Source organism: Cydia pomonella, chromosome 13, assembly GCF_033807575.1.
Source record: "Cydia pomonella isolate Wapato2018A chromosome 13, ilCydPomo1, whole genome shotgun sequence".
NCBI classification, from domain to species: Eukaryota; Metazoa; Arthropoda; class Insecta; order Lepidoptera; family Tortricidae; genus Cydia; species Cydia pomonella.
In genome coordinates, this window is record NC_084715.1 from 15,698,685 (window position 1) to 15,716,191 (window position 17,507).

Genomic DNA, 17,507 nt, shown 5'->3' on the forward strand with positions numbered 1-17,507 from the left:
GCTTTTGTCTTTGACTTTATTCTGTCCACCCAACGCTTCCTTGCCATGCGGCCAGTGAACTAAGGAGAAATAATCAAAATAAGGACCACAGATTCTTTAAAATGTCCATTCTTGACCTGTCCGGTACGTCGACGTATGAAATATTGTTGTAAAAGACTGGATAAGTAGATAAGTAGTTATTTTATATAGTATTTGTATTATGACGATACACCGAAAAAAATATTTTTCTACAATACTACCAGAACGTATAGTAGTTAAAAATATAGTTATACCTACTAAAATCCGGTAGTAATAACAAAAAATGTTGTATCGTGTAAAACTTGTTTTTTAAACATCACTGTTTAATTCTAGTTAAATGCAATTTAGTACTGCTTACAATTTCGTTGTATATTTAAAGATGCAAGTGTTGTAAATATTAAACGTTTGTCTCGTTTAATATATGCATCGTAACACTAACTATTGATATGTAAAAATAAAGATACGAGTGTACACGTTACAAGTTATTATGTTATGGCTACTATAATGCATTGTATTCTGAACGAATCAAACAGTTGTGCCAACACCATGGTGTATGCGCCGGTGGCGGGGGAGGGAGAAAGGAATTGCGCAAGTCACGGAACAGCCATTGCCCCAGCGTCTTTCGTTGCGACGGTCGGTGTTTTTATTTACTTAGATCCTGTCCATAATTTAACTGTAAACTAGTACAAGTGTATAGTATAAGTGTGCTTAAAAACTTGTCTGTTTTGTGAACATGGACGAAGACCTAAGAAACCATCTAATAACGTGGAACCTGGAGGAATATACGGAAATTTTCGAAAGTAAGTAAAAGCTGATGTTATGGTCGAAATTAATGTTTGTCATCACTCGCCTGTATTCATTATTAATAAATAATTATGAATGCTTTGTATTCAATTCCGCTGTAAAATAGTTTTAGCCATATACTCGAGGTGTGGTGTGTGGTTGTACTTACCTAGTTTGTGTTTGATACCTACATAAATATTTCGCGTGACGACGTATTTATTGTAACAAAATGGCGTCATTTGATGGCTATGCATTTTATCCATGTCATTTATCGACGAGAGTGATATTATAATTCATGTATTCATAAAACAAGTAGCTTGAGCAGTTCTTTTGCCTTTTCTAACTAGGTTGTTGCACATTAGGGTTGACGCATATATACGTATTTATTAAGTCAAATACAAAAACTATGTTTTAAATTAATTATTTATTTGTTCTCAGGTGCAGCCACTACTCTAAAAGTATAACCAAATCCCTCGTGGGGGGCAGTCTTGTTAACCTAACCTGCTAGACCCTTTAATTTATACTGTTCTTGATATACTTTAAATAATTTGAAGATGCTTTATAATTATCATTATTTAGAAAACCAATAATAAAGCGTTTGATTTTATTTCTCGTATTATTTTACTTTTAAATTGTCTACGATTTGTGCGGTGTACTGGTTATATATTGTTCACGTAACCAGAACCCACTGTGCTGAAGGGACTTCTAAACGGGCCATATTTTGACTGCAATATGTGGCCGGCAACTATTAGTGTCCCTTTCTAACATGTGAGTAAGAGGACACCAATAGTTGCTGGCCACATATTGCAGTGAACATATCGCCCGTTTAGAAGTCCCATTAGCACAGTGCGTTCTGGTAACGTGAACAATATAAAACCAGTACACCGCACAAATCGTTCAGTTACACATACCAAATACCTTGTTATAACAACAGGATAGGAACGTATATGTTACTGTATTATTTAGTAACCATTAACAGACCGGCTAATTGGGTTTACTAAAAGTCTTATACCCACTACTAGGGTGCATGGGTATACATTACATTTCTGCACTTTATGAATTACTATACGCTTCATAGAGTTAACAAACTTAATTTAACCAGAATGGTCTGGTTATGTTTACAAAGTGTCCTGTCGTCACATATACAACAAGACAGTATAGTACAGCTAACCAGATTCTGGTTACCAGTACCAGGTTTTTTTTTCAGTGTAGTGCATTATTGCTTCAACAATTTAATGAGCATTAAATCTTATCGGCCTGATTTTAAAGCACTGTACTGGTTGCAATAGGTATATTATGCTAAGGTGCCGTCCGTTTAATGCCCGTTTATTATGCCAGTTTATAGCTGATGTTGAATTTAGACGACAAGTGCCGTAAACTGAAGCTTGGCTCCCTAGATAACGCTATAGTATGTGCTGTTAATCTATTATGATATTTTGTAACATTAAATAGGCTTCGTAGGTATAGATACATGAAGTATCTTAGTAATATCCGTGATGCGTACCAGGGGGGCGAGTTATGAATTTAGAGTACTTTTTGTAAATGTGTGGAAAACGGCGTAAATGCTATTTTTGAGATACAAGCGGTAGATATTGGGAATCCAGTGTGGTATTGACCAGTCGTTTTCAATTCTATTAGAGGAACGGCTACATAATGTGGAAAAGAGTCGTAGCGTGGGACTACTGCACTGCTACATTTTGAAGGATTTGCGGCAGTGACTAGATTAGGGAAATTACAGGATCAGATAGTATCATAAATAATGGGCAAGAAAAATCATATTATTTTGCATTTAATTCTTCACTTATAGTCTTAACTTACTTTTTAAATTAACACAGATATCGTAAAACAACAGCTTTCTGACTAGAATAACAAATGATATTTTATATCTACCAAACATTTATCATTACATAACGATATTTAAATCTTTCACTGACATACATTTCTACTTCACAGATAATGAACATTTTCTATCGCAAAATAACAATATTGAGACTGAGATTTTATCACCATCCTCCTTGTGAAAATGTTTTACAAAATAAAGTCTTTCAAGTCGGTTGAAATTTTTAATATACTTTAAAATACATAGTTTCCGACAAGATTGCGAGACAGAATCTATTTAAAGCCATGGGCGAAGTGACAGAGTACCCTTACGTGAGGTAAAGCGAGTATCTAACACTAAATCAACTTAGGTATACGTCGCGAGGGCTGAGGCGCAATTCCCAGTTCGATCGAGATGCATCACTATTGTTAAATTCTATAAGGTTTCATTTCAATGCATGTTCCTTTGAAACTCGAATACACATCATATCAATCGATACTCAGAACTAGCTAACTGGACGGCGCAAGCAGCTGGGGCCGCCTACACACTATAGGTACTACACGAACACCTGTGTAAGTACCTAACTTTGTCTTAAAATTATCATCGACATCGTTACAAAATAGACAAAAAAATAAATTTAACCATCTCATTAAACTCTTTCTAAACCTATGGAATATTTCAAAAATAAAATCTTTAGACATACACACTAAAGTAATACTTCAGTAGTAAAGCTAACGATATGGAGGAACCCTGTAGAAGAAATTATTACGACTACAATACTCCTAATAAATAGTCATAGGAAACTTTATATTTGGTCACAGTTTGGTCAGGAGGGTCGAGAAGAGTCCGGTACAAAGCGACTAAAAATAATATCTTTAAACACCGAAGCCGACTCATTTTCGAACCGCACACACAGTTATTGTCTTTATACGCACATCTATCTATCCTAATTTCATACCCATTTATAAAGCGTCGTGTGTGTTTACGTGAGGTTGGTGTTGGGGCCACGAGAGGAGGAGCTGCTCGTCGGCCGGCTGATCCAGGCTCATGTTCTCTGACATGGCGGGCGAGTACACCTGGCCTAAGAGCGCCCCGCTGGAACGCGACTGTTGCCTGCAGAGAGGCCGTCGCGTCGGCGACTCGCTCTCGTCCGACATCGCTCGAGTGACGGTGATGCGTGGAGACCTACGTCGACGGCGATCCCGAGCCGCATTTTCCTCCAATCCCAGAGCTCGGCCGAGCACCACGTGCGGTGGTGCGCGGATTATGGGAATAGCCGACACCCGTGGCCGCGCCAATTCTTCGTGTGCCTGATCCTGCAACATGTTGCACGACGCGGCTCGCTGTGCAGGCCTCTCCGATCCACGCGAGCCCATCGCTGCCGCATCCGAAAGCCGTCTCGTCGTCGGCGGACGAATAGAGCCCGAGCCCGCTGACAACGACGGCCGCCGAGAACCGCAAGCACTCGGAGTCCTCGCTTGAATCTCCTGTGTCACCTCGCTTTTCGTCATTCTTTTCCGTCGATAGTTTCGCAAAGAATCACGAAGCGGTCGACTTCGGATGCCGTATAAAATACTGTTGATAGGCGGAGCGGCTGCGAGCAGGGCCGCCGAAATGGCTGCCACGGGCTGCGGTGGAATGGCAACAGCCGGCCATATCAATACGCAGTAGTACGGAAAATAGAGTATAGCTAAAGAGCCGAGAGGTTGGAGCACTGCGGATAGAGCTCGACGTCGGGGCGGCGGTGGTGGTGAAAATGGGTTTCGTTGGTGTGTGACGGTAACCTGTGCAGAGAGTGTAACTTCGTAAATAGCGGCCGCAATTCTGTGTCGATGGTACCGCGCTATACGAAGGATTTTCAGACTGCAGAAGACGACTAGAAGAACCGGTAATATTAATGTTAGTAAAGCGTATACGAGGCAGAAGCCCAGCGCGGCGGGGCCGGCGCCGCAGTCGGGCGCGCAGCTGCCGATGCCGGTGTTGTACACCAGCGGCGGCTTTGCTACGGCCATGGGCGCGAGGAGTGCCGCCATAGCCACCCAGCCACCTGCGACGCTTATAAGCACCTGAAACAAAAAAAAATGAATATATTATTTACATCTGCCGCCAACTTGCAATCTAGACTCGCTTACTGCAAACTTGAACGCTAACCCGATATATTTTTAATTTAAAAGGTGAATTATTGATAATAGTCAAGCGACCTGTGAATGCTCAAGCAATTTAAATTGGATCGCTTTGGACAAAGGCAGCGCGGTGACCCAGTTTTAAGTTATGACAGTAACCAGTTAACGATTCCCGCCTATTCATATTGGCCGGTTCCGAGTCTATGCTTTGACGGCGCGGAATTCAATATCTTGTTTCCTGTTTTACCAACAATAAAGAACCCAAAAAAATTGTGAGTTTTGAACAACGTCAAAAGAGTTAAAATATTTCCCATAAAAGCTGTCACGTAACCGACAGATTCGGCAGATTGAAAATTCGTAAGACGGACTTGATCGAAAAACTGTTACAATGTCATTGAAGCCAGTAGTTAAATTTTTAATGTAATATAAATTGTCATGTTTGTGTACGATAGCGCAATAAATGAATATTGTATTTTACCACATAAATGATAGTACTTTTATACTGATAATTAAAGAAATTCGTGCAAAATTATTCCCTAACCATTCCAAAATATTAAAAATTCACAACGTTAATATTCAAGTTTTCACTTCTGCTGGCACTCCGGGGGTGCAACCCGTTGTTTATTTAATTTTGTTTTGTTTGCACCACCCTAACCAAATAGGACACGAGAAATGTTGCTTACATAACGCTTTTGGTTCTTATGGCAATTACCTCAATCAAATCAGTAAAGCTCGAGAATATACATAGGTACTGCCAATTTGTTAGCCAAGTCATGAAATATTACCAGACGCGATATTTCATATATAATGATTTTTCAGCATTATCAGAAGTACTAAGAAAGGCGTGACGTAACTGATATTCTCGTGGCCTGAAAGGCATTCATTTACCTTCTTGGCGGAAACGATGGCCGCATAGTGCAGCGGTGCCGCGATGGCTGCGGCGCGGTCGGCGTGCAGCCCGCACACGGTCCACAGCTGCAGCGGGTGCAGCGCGTGCAGCAGCGCGCCGCACGCGCACGCACCGCCGCCCGCGCAGAGCGCCGCGCCGCTCGCCATCGCGCCCACCGCCCCGAGGTGGAGTAGCAGCACTGATGATGCCGTTGCTGGCTGGAAGTAAAAATACAGGAATTAGAAATAATTTCACTATGACCTTTGCCAACACTACATATTGTAGCCCACAGAAACGTGCCTAATTTAGATTTCTCTATATCCATATCCATCAACTTCGCCTTATGACCCCATACCAGGTGCGCGAGCTCAATGGAGTGCTCACTTTCCTTTCTCTCCTAAAAAACAAAAAAACAAAGGTATCAACGTAGAAAGAAAAGACGTTATTTCATTTAAAAGAAACTCTAATGCATATAAATATAAATAAAATAATTAAAAAACAAACTATTAAAATTTTATAAGACAATGTCACCCCACCGGATATTGTAGTCGTAGGCGTTCCTGCACTCCGCGGCGCTGCTTCCGGCTTGCAACAAGTTTAGTGACTTTCCGCGCTAGAAGGAAAAAAGCTTATTTCTTTTACACCTCTGTACAAAAGTTGTATGTACTTTTTAAATCGATTTTTGTCACTTTCACGTCGAATAAATTTTGGCCCAGAGACAAGATTTTCTGTGAATTTAAAACTAATTTAAAACTTCATAATGAAGGTGTATGAGGTTACCTGCTTATTAACTCTCATTCCGTTTTTCTACAGTAGGGGACTACACGTAAAGTGGGGGTGAAATTTTTTTGTTGCTTCAACCCTACTGTATGGGATATCGTTGAAAAGAAAAGGTCTCTCAAAACTAATAGGGGTCTTCAACAAACATTTTTTGATAAAGTGAATATATTCGGAGATAAACGCTCCGAAAGAAAAAAAAATGTGTCCCCCCCTCTAACTTTTGAACCATAGGTCCAAAAAATATGAAAAAAATCTTGGAAGTAGAGCTTAAAAAACATTAAACGAAAACTATAGTGGATATGATCAGTTTAGCTGTTTTTCAGTTATCGCAAAAAGTTTCCCCTTCATAGTAAAAAGACGTACATCCACAGTTCATCCCTTGGTTGTTCAATCTACTATACTCTAAGGTCCAGTTTAGCTTATTTGACGGAGGAGTAACTACGGAACCCTACTCTGAGCATGGCCCGACATGCTCTCGGCCGGTTCTTTTATTATTATTTATAAATAGGTAGTATACACACGGTGTTCGAATTTATAATAAATGACTTACACATTATATGAAATATCAGCCTAATTTTAACCCTGTTAACCGGTTAACCCCGGGTTAGTGGGATGAGTATCCCTAAGGGCCACTTGCACCAATCACTAACCCTGGATTAACCGGTTAAACCTGAAGTTACCATGGTTACCAGTACAATTTGACACTGGGTCAATGATTCAACCGGTTAAGCCCGGGTTAGTGGGATGGTGCAAGTGGCCTTAAGGAACATTAATTGTGCGTTTTTAATTTTCTTCGCATTTTCTATAACGATGGGCATTTGTCATTTTCTTTTGTATTTCCGATCTGAGCTTCGAATTTCTTGCCCCAATTTGAGACATGCTCGTATAAAAAGCCGATTATATTCAGATTGAATTGAATTTAAAGAAATAGAGCTGATTGCTGGAAAAATAAGAAAAATATCTGATCTATTGATGTTTTAGTTTCTGGCTTATTTTAAGAAGTTCATTGCTTTCATTACTTAAAGATGCATGGAAAGGATTTGCACAGAGACAGGTATTAGTGGTCGTTGCAGCCCATAAAATACAGCGTTTCGTGAACCGAAGATTTCCTTTGGCAGGAGTGGTCCTTAGGACTCAAGGATTAGTATAAGAAGTGGAGCCACTAAGATTTTTGATGTAAATTTTTAGGGGGCTCTCAACTTTATCTTGATATATTCACATCATTTAGCCTACTAGACCAAGTTAATAGGTATCGTTTTCGTATAAATCGGGGATGCCGAATTCATTTATGGTATCACATTGATACCATTCCGAAGTAAAAACATTAAAATAAATATAAAGCCCGTTTTTTAATATCTCTTCACGCTTTATCTGCTGAACCAATTTAGTTTAAATTTGGTATACCTTTATTAAATAAAACTAAATTGAAACCATAACCATCATATAAATCCACAGCGTAGCCTTCGTCAAAAGCATAGGTACTAAACAGAATCCGCAACAAACTTAGTCTAATAAGTGATTATCCGCCACAGGCTTCGTCATAAATGTAGGTACAACATAAAATCCGCAACAAGCTTTGTCCAAAACCTAACACTACCTACGCCTCCCCGTTAATCCTCAAGATGACACGCGCAAAAGTTCCAAAAATACTGGCTGCGTTACCGCGCTGTACTGCCAGTGATATTATTATTTATATCGTAAATTATTGCAGGTGACTAAATTTACATTCTGTATATACGGTGTGTATATAAAAGTGTGTAAAAAGTATATACTACGAAGATCGTGTATTTCAAATGAAGATAGTTCTTAGTAGGATTTGGGCCGAGACCGAATGGAAGCAAAACAAGGACAGCTTACCTGCGTGTACGGATGGGACAAAGCAGGTTAATGATAGTATAAGGTCGCTTGTTATCCTATGTCAAACGGTTTCTGGATCAGAGTGTCTCAGTACTTAAAGGTTTGATGGAATATGCATACGTATGGAAACATACAGGTGGATTAATAATTAATGTTTTTGTCTTATTTTCTTAATGCATGATTGAATAACAATTACAAGAAAGTGCTGCTGCTGTTTATAGCCGCAAATACGAGTATAAAGCCTCTGTTTAAAATTTTAATTCTGTTTGGTCTAATTTTTCTTAAGTAATTCTTTATCATTATTATTTTTTATTTTTTTAGGAGGAGGTTGACTGGAAGATATCACTTTTTAGCGTGATAACCTACATGATTTTTTTAATCTTGTACCCAATCGCCGGTATTTAAAATTAGCATCTAACGATATTTTGTATAGGATGCATATATTGCTTGATGATTGTTTCCACCACGGCAGGAGATGTGGTGGAATACGTCCGCAAGAAGAACCGTTACTAGCTGAAAGTATTCCAGCTGCGATCGCGGTATAACGTGCACTTCAGCTCGTTCGTGTTGCGTGGGTCGCGGCCACGGCTGGAGAACATCGCGAGTGCGGAGTTCTGGCCGAAGGGTGTGATATTTCGGCGGTTTCTTGGGAATCTGTCGAATCCCGCACTGAAACAGGTGGCGCAACAGAAAATGTTGTATGATGTATGTTAGTTAGGTTTTTATTATTTGCCTTAATTTCCTGAAAATAAATTATATTTGCTGCTCCAAAAAAATTTTTGTATCTTTAATTACGTACATTTAAAACTACTTATCTCTTAGCTCAATTTGACTTAATTCAAATACATTATAAACTTGTATAATTCTTATTTTTACGTATGCACCCTTCCATTAGGAGTACTTAAGAAAACATACTTAATGACATTATTTTCTCTGACCTTAATAAAAGGTAGCTCGGCTACCTAATTTATTAACCACGAGCTATATGTACTCGTACGAGGGAAAATCGTAGCACACGACCTTAATATGCTTATGTGGTACAAAGTAAAGGCGATGGCTAAATGAATGACGAGATGGGGGAGCCTGAGTGCCATGGCAGGTAAACATCGACGGAAAAACTTGCGCGTTCCTTATTGGGATATATCGAGTCGAGAAAGATTTATATATGCTGTTAAAATAGGATGATGTAAACGCAAAAGGTTATACAATACTTTTTTGTGGCGGACTATACTTAAGTTTATTATTATTATTATTATTATAACGATTACTGCCTGGCATCCGTTAGCTTGGTAAACGACATTAGAAAGATTAAGAGTCACTTTTGTATGAGATTATCTCAAGAATGTGAGAAGTATTGTCCTAAAAATGTGACCATAAAGGCTAAAATGATGATCATGATGGAGGTGTCAGTGATATTAATAAGCCCAAACTCGAAGAAGAATATTCTTCGAATTATATATGTGTTAGAGCTAGTAACTCTAAAAAGAACATGTACAGTCAACCAAATTTAGGGTACCTATTACGAAAAATCATACCTACCTTACCAATGAAGTCAACTATTGACCCTCCATCCCCTGATGAATTTCTATTCATACGTATGCGTACGTTTGTATGCAAGATGCCATTGATCTCTGTAGCTGATTGTGCATTAATAACAAAAAACCAACGGGTTCTAAAAGTTTTCCATTGTACCAAACACCGTTATACCCAACGGTCTGGCCACATTTGGTTAGTAGTTATCCAAAGACCGACATTAGAACATTACAACACAAGGGCACTTCCCTGAATATTTCATAATGACCGCACTCAGCTGTGTCGCGCTATATACGAGATGCCAGTTTATTTTTAACCTTATTATTATCATGGTAACGTTCAGAACAGTATGTCTTGGCAGTGTTGGTGGTAATGCCCGGTTTTTCTGATTAACCTTTACGGTTTACCAATCGAAGGTGAATGCGAGAATAGTATTTTTGACAATTTTGATATATAGAGAGCTTTTCAGTCAAGTACCGTGTTTAGGCATAGAAGCTTGCTGAGTTTTAAGTAAGGTATGAGATTGAAAAGTTTGATTATATCACTATTGTATACACCTTACAGAAAACCGCAGCCAAATAACACTAGACCCTACTCATAGTGTTGTGTTCCTGCCGGCGTGTAAGGTTGCCAGAGCTCAACGAGGGGGAGGGGGGTTTAGGGTCGGCAACGCGCATGTAACTCCTCTGGAGTTGCAGGCGTACGTAGGCTACGGAGACTGCTTACCATCAGGCGGGCTGTATGCTTGTTTGCCACCGACGTAGTATAAAAAAAAAGTATACAATACTCTTCACCACACCAACTGGTAAAGGCCCTCTTGATTGTTCAAAAACGAATGAGAAAGTTGCATTTTATCCACATGTGGGGTGTTTTAATTTATTCTTAACTTTGTTTTTAACATTGTAATGCGATTGGACCTATGTTGTCTTAAATAAACGGATTTATTATTATTATTATTAAAGTAATTTAAAGAACTAGCGTGACAAATACGAACATTTCCGAGAAAATACGATGGAAAACAATCATGCACTACATCTGTACGCTACGCTACGGAGCGTTAACGATTGCCATGTTGGCTGCGCGGGCTGGTCGATCTTCTGCAGATAAACAGAGAAAACCTACCTGTTTTAAAGTTGCCATAGAGCTAAAGCATATAAGTTATCTAATAAGCACAATGTACACAAATATGGCAGTAGTAGCGAGTTTTGTTTGTTTGCGTTGCGTCGTGAGAGGTTTAAAAATAGTCTTCTTATTATATAATGGTTATCTCTACGTCACAGTAAAGAAACAGTTTTATGTGTGCTTAAAATTCCCTTTTCGGACTTTTTCGGGCAAAGTAACGTTTCTTAACATTCTTGTTACATCATATCAGAAAACGCTACAGGTTACGATGTAGTGCTACGGCCGTAGCTTAGCAGTAACTGAGTTATGAATTCATACATCGGGGTTTTCGGTGCGGGAATTATTTGAGTAAGAGTACTTAGAAATAAATCTATTTGTTTGTTGTTACATCTGTTTTATTTTTCATCTTAATGTAGCTTTTTTTGTTGTTTTGTTTTGGTTAAGGTTAAGATTTTGTAAGCGCGTAGTATGAGTAAGTTTTGTTTGTCTATATTTGGGTGAATACTCCGGTATGATTTTTGACGTTATTATTTAAGTCCATTTGTATTTGTATTACACATATTGGCAAAACTTTAGTAAATAAATTAATATAATACTCATACTTATAATCTTCATTGCATATCACATTACATAGAATTGTATACAACATGATAACCGGTAGGGAGGAGATCGAGTTTTTTGTACAAGATATTATATAATTATTATTTATTGTATAGGTATTTTGTTAATTGCAATTATTGGTCGTTAAAAAAACATTTATTGTATAATAACCTTTTTTGATGAAGTGATCTTTTAGTTTTTTAAAGAATTTATTGTCGGACTTCGTGTTATTTATTTCGTTACTGATTTATTTGAATATTTTTATTGCCATAGAGTTAGGACTTTTTGAATGTAGTTTTAGTTTTGAGGGGATAACCTGCACCAGCTTATTTTGAAACCTGCTGGCGTAACGTCGGGGTATATCTGAACGTTTAGTATAAAATTGAGGGTATTTCTTTACAAACTTGCCTGTTTCCAAAATATAAATTGATGTTAAAAACTAGGTAAATGAAGTGCGTCTTACAACTTTCCATAATATTTAATAATAAACAATAAACAGATATGAATAATAAACAAATAATAAACAGATATGTTAGCCTGAGAAAACATCACATTATTCTTAAAATGAATAACGACGTCTCTGTGAGTTTTATACACACTATTATACAATTTTATTTTCACCACACAAGCTTGTAAAAACCTTATCTTTCAAAAACGGAAAAGAAAGTTGCACGTAATCCACAATAGTGGCAAAGTAATTTGATGCACATTTTTGGTTTATTTCTAATGTTGGCGAGTAGAATTGTCTTTTAAAATGATGATTTTCAATAATAGATAAAACAATATTCATTTGGATTTGATTCGTTATGTTTTAGTTAGTATTTTCCTAGCGTTGTTGTGATGAAAAAAGTTTGTTTAAATATATATTATATTTTTTAATTTAATCTTTTGTTTAATTAATTATTTATTAGTTAGAAACCCGCTTGAGTACATTCTGTTTTTAAGTCAGTACCTTTGGCTAATGTCAAACATTCCCGCACCGAAAACCCCGATGTATCGAAGTCTAGTAAGTAAATATTAGTCATTGTACCTTAAAACTACTTTATTTTCCATAACAGGTTCAAGATTTACTTAGATGGGTTTTACGCTTCGTCGGATCTTCATAAAACTGAGCTGGTCATGACATTATCCTATTTACTTTGTCCTTCAAGTTCTTACTATACAGGGTGATTTTAATCACCTGTATTCAAGTGAATTATAGTATTTTACACCATCTACTATGTATTCAGAATGATTATAAAGTCCTAATTTTGCATATGAACCTGTCTATCTTATGTATTGAAACGCATTACCGCGAATAGATGGCGTTACGGGTTCTAAAAATCATTAAGGTGGTTCGACTAGGTTACCCAAAGCTTAAACCTCACTAGATGGCGCCACAATTGCAAATTTTGAGTTTTAATTTTTTTGTGGAGTAGTCTTTGGTATTTCTATACTGTAAATTATGTTTAGCGCACTCTTTAAATAAATATTGAACTATTAAAACAAACATTGAACACTTCATTGCACAAAAACTACCCCTTAATGTCGACAGAATGTTTCTTGACTCTATTTCTAACTATCACTCACACATTCAAACAGTCTTACTGGGATCCTTGTAGTAGACAATTTGGCACAGCGTGAGTAGGCTTCAATAGCGTTGCGGTATGTACGTGGAAATACATGCAAGAGGATGTGGGTTCGAGACTCATTAATTTTTTTTTGTTATCAGTATTATCAAGTACCTATTATTAATAAATTATTTTATGAGAAATATGAGCGTTTTTCCATAAAAATATTAAAAATCTGATTCTCACACATCATGATATTTTTGGGTTCTTCCAACTCAGAATCACTAGCATAATCAATCCTCGTGCTATAAAAACCCGAAAATTTGTATTGAAATTTTAGTTTTACACTGAAATTTCTTTCACACTAAAATGTGACGTAATGGTATGGATATTTTAGGATATCTTTTTTTAATGCTAGGGTGGAGAAGATTCTAAGTAGAATGAACCTAAGAAAGTCCAAATTTGTAAGGCAGATTTTCCGGTATTTTAAAAAAAAAAAACGCTGTTTTCCCTTACTGCCCAGCCTTTAAAAAAGTAGGTACTATTTTACAGTAGAATTAAAACTTTTTTTTACGATACATTTAATTAAATTACAGTGAGTTACAAAATTGCATGGCCTTCTATTTATAACCATTATAAAAAGAAATGAGATATTTACCATCTTTGTTTATATTATTGATTTCCCGATATTTTGACACAACTAGAAGTTTCACACAATGCCTAGGGATAGAAAATTATTTATTTATTTTATTTATTGTCAATTTCATTCAACGGATCACATCATATCCAATTTATGTGTTTATGTATTGCATTGTTTTCTACCTAGTTGGTTATTAAATTCTGTTACTGCAATAATCTTTATCTACATAAAATATACCAACGAAAGTTTAATAAAGTATATATTATAAAATAATAAGTAAAATGAAGTACACAAAATCAGGAATCACATATGACAATATCATTCAAAATCGCCTCCTCTGGCTTTGACACAGGCCCTGAAACGACGAGGCCAGTCATCAATAGCGGCACGCACGATTGTCATGTCTAATTCCGTCACTGTCTTAACTATGGCCCGCTTGAGGGAGTTAATATTTGTGTGGGGGTAAACACAGGCTTTCTCCTCAATAACCTGCTATATGGCATAATCCAGGGGGTTAAGGTCCGGGCTGGAGGACGGCCAGTCTTCGTGGGCAATAAAGCCAATTTTGTTCCTTCGAAACCAGGCTTGAGTTGTTTTTGCCTTATGTGCAGGAGCTGAGTCTTGTTCAAAGATCCATGGCTGGTGTTGAAATAGGGTGTGGCTTAAGGGCTTCACTATTGGTTCGAGAACGGTTTCCAGTTTCCGGTTTTCACACCTTTTTCACAGAAATGAATCTGTGTTAGCCCTGAGTATGACACACCCAAAATCATGTTTGGCGGGTGCCCACATTTGTGCAACGCAATAGGGTTGTTTCCATCTACAAATCTTAGGGCATAATTGTATCCCAATAAATTCTTTTGGATTATAAGAACACGTTAAACTACTTTTAGGGGACCTGTAATGACCATATTTTTGTAAATATTGAATTTAAAATATCTTTTGGCACACGTCACGTGACCAAACTTGAAACGTCATTGAAGATTCTGATGACGTCACAACTCTCGGATTGACACTGTTGACAGTTAGGCGATTAACAACAAATGACAAATATTAGTTGACAGTTCGTATCTTCTACGTGTGTATGTAGTTATGTGTCAAACCATAAACTGTGACGTCACACAATTTTCAAAGAGCGTTTTGGGCGCGAAAGCATCTGTCAAAATATATTTTGTTAATTTAACATATTTAAAGCCGTTTTTAGTATAAAAGCTGAATTTTAAGGCAACTTTTAGTTAATATAGAAAGTAATACAAGCGTTTCAAAAAATTGGAATACGATTCTCTTTTAGGCCCCAATTCATTATAGATACGACGAGATAAGCGTTATGTGTGGTATATAATTATAGCTCACAAATCCACCACATTATGTCATTTTTTATTTTTTCGGTAGCATTTATTTTAACGGGAATAAAGAGGTTGCAAATCGAGTAACAGAACTTCAGAACAGATATCATTTGATATTTACCAGTCGCTTTTCGGTGAAGGAAAACATCGTGAGGAAACTGGACTAATCCCAACAAGGCTTAGTTTTACCCTCTGGGTTGGAAGGTCAGATGGCAGTGGCTTTCGTAAAAACTAGTGCCTACGCCAAATCTTGGGATTAGTTGTCAAAGCGGACCCCAGGCTCCATTGAGCCGTGGCAATATGCTCAATATGCTGGGACAACGCTAGGAAGAAAGAAAGAAATCGAGTAACAGAACTTAGTAACCAACTAGGTATAATAGTTATGATGTAAATGTCCATATCATGTTGGAGTCATATATTAGCCAACTAATTATTCAAGATCAATACACTTAGCTCCCTTAGGTATTCGCCTAAGTACAATCTCGGGCAAAATTGAGTTTTATAAAAATGAACTAGTTTCTAGGTCATATTATTTTCTATGAATTGGTCATTTTTGTAGACTCCAATTACAGTTACACTTTTCCTGGTTTTTCGCGGACCAGAATATCGATGATTTTTGTAACTTGATTTAGACGTTGCTATCATTTTCAATCCAAAAACACATAAAATCACAATTCAGAACATGCGGCAGCGTTGTTTTCTATCAAGTACCTCAAGCACCAGGGCGGCTACCGGGAAAATCGAAATTCGTCAATTTCGGGCATTTTTCTCTGTCACTCTAATTACGTCTTAGTGAGAGTAAAAGAGAAAGATCCCCGCAATTTGCGAATTTAGGTTTTCGCGGTAGGCCCCCAGGTCCTGTCAAGTTTCAGCAGAGTTGCCAGGCGAGCGGAAGAGAATTATCGTACTTGAGTGTCAATATTATTGTACCGTTGAAAAAAATATCGTACGCCAATCAAAAAGGCAGCCCCTAAAAATGTCTAGCAAAATAAGCTTAAATTTCCAATTAATAATAAAAAAAGACAATTTTCGTCTAAATTGCGCAAAAAATCTGTTTGTTTGTGTATTTTTGGGATAGACTCAAACGGTATACAGGAAATTGAGACATTTTAAACTTTAAACTTACACCAAGGAGCCGAACACCCAAAAGATACTAATTTTAGCCTATTTCTGAGAGAAAGTGTCATATTTTGCTTCAAATTACTAGACTTTTAAGGTGGCATCATCCAAGGGCTGAAATTATAGTACTTTAGTGTACGATAATGCTCTTTGGAACATTATATCATACCGCGGCCCAAATTATCGTACATGTACGACAATTATCGTACGCCTGGTCACACTGAGTGTCAGTGTCGACAGAGTCAGCTAAAAACGCGTCAAACATCGCAACGTCGCGCCGATGGCAGTCCGAAGCATGGAGTGGCAACGCCGCAATGTATTTGTACACGACATTTGTCACACACACATAAGTAAAATTTATAAAAATATAACGTTCATTATTGCATGATTTCTGTATGAAACAAAGTTTTTCTATTAATTTAGCGCAAATGAATATTGGAAAGTAGATAGATGCGCAACTATTTATGTAATAATATTGTGTAATTAATTAATTAATAGCGATTGTTTTTTGTATGAAAATCGAACCACCTTAAGCATAGTTGTTTACTTCAATAAATTGTCTTACACTACCTATCTGCATGAACGATGCATTTTTAATTTTCCTACACTTCTCATCGAAAGGTACAACCACCAATAATGGTAAATTAAGGTCATACTGACCAACTTTTACTATGGGACGAACCCCGCAATCACGAAAAAAAAAATGGCTCTCCCATGCAAAATATCAACATCAGGCCAACCAAAATGTATCAAACTGCCAATATTTTTCACGATTTCGGGGTTAGTTCCATAGTAAAATTCATACCGTAAATTATTGCAGGTGAAACAAACAATGTATTTGCTTGCTAGTATTCATATATTTTATAACTTTGTTTTCTCATCTAAGCAAAGGTAAAGTTGGTAATAGGTACTTTAATGCTAGTTTACTAAATTCGAAATATAGCAAAAAATCGCCAAAGTAACGCTTACATGATTAGTTTTGTCAATAAAAATTGATATCATTTGTAGGGCTAATAACCGTATACAAACATGATACAAACTCAGTAATTAGATTTGACTTTCAAGTCTTATTAAGTGTTATGGACCAAATATTAACGTAGAACACAATGTAGTAGATGTCAAGATGTCTATACCTGTGAGCAAAGTGGGTCGGCACTATTAGTAAAAGTTTGCGGAACAGATGTGTGTCAACAAGCGCTCCTAATGTGGCAACTTGCACGGTTCTAGGGCTCAACTTGTTACGTTCAATATCCTGCCCTGCTTCCTTATCTTTTGGCGGTAGCTTTGGGTGAGTTTGTAATAATGAAGATAAGTGATATTTGGTGTAGTTC

General features: G+C 37.3%; 1 protein-coding gene and 1 long non-coding RNA gene across 2 annotated transcripts in view; one reads left to right on the forward strand and one right to left on the reverse strand.

Moving 5' to 3' along the window:
* Window positions 1–204: 204 nt before the first annotated feature.
* LOC133524387 (uncharacterized) lies at window positions 205–1,408 on the forward strand. The gene is made up of 2 exons (XR_009800368.1): window positions 205–818; window positions 1,240–1,408. It is a non-coding gene; the product is annotated as an uncharacterized LOC133524387 (long non-coding RNA).
* Window positions 1,409–3,408: 2,000 nt separating this feature from the next.
* The window catches only part of LOC133524382 (beta-3 adrenergic receptor-like), a 138,584-nt gene continuing 124,485 nt past the window's right edge, over window positions 3,409–17,507 (reverse strand). The window contains exons 3-4 of the mRNA XM_061860362.1: window positions 5,632–5,850; window positions 3,409–4,686 (exon numbers count right to left, since the gene is read on the reverse strand). Coding sequence (XP_061716346.1) covers window positions 3,583–4,686; window positions 5,632–5,850 — 1,323 coding nt within the window. The 3' untranslated portion in view covers window positions 3,409–3,582. The remainder of the gene's footprint in view (window positions 4,687–5,631; window positions 5,851–17,507) is intronic.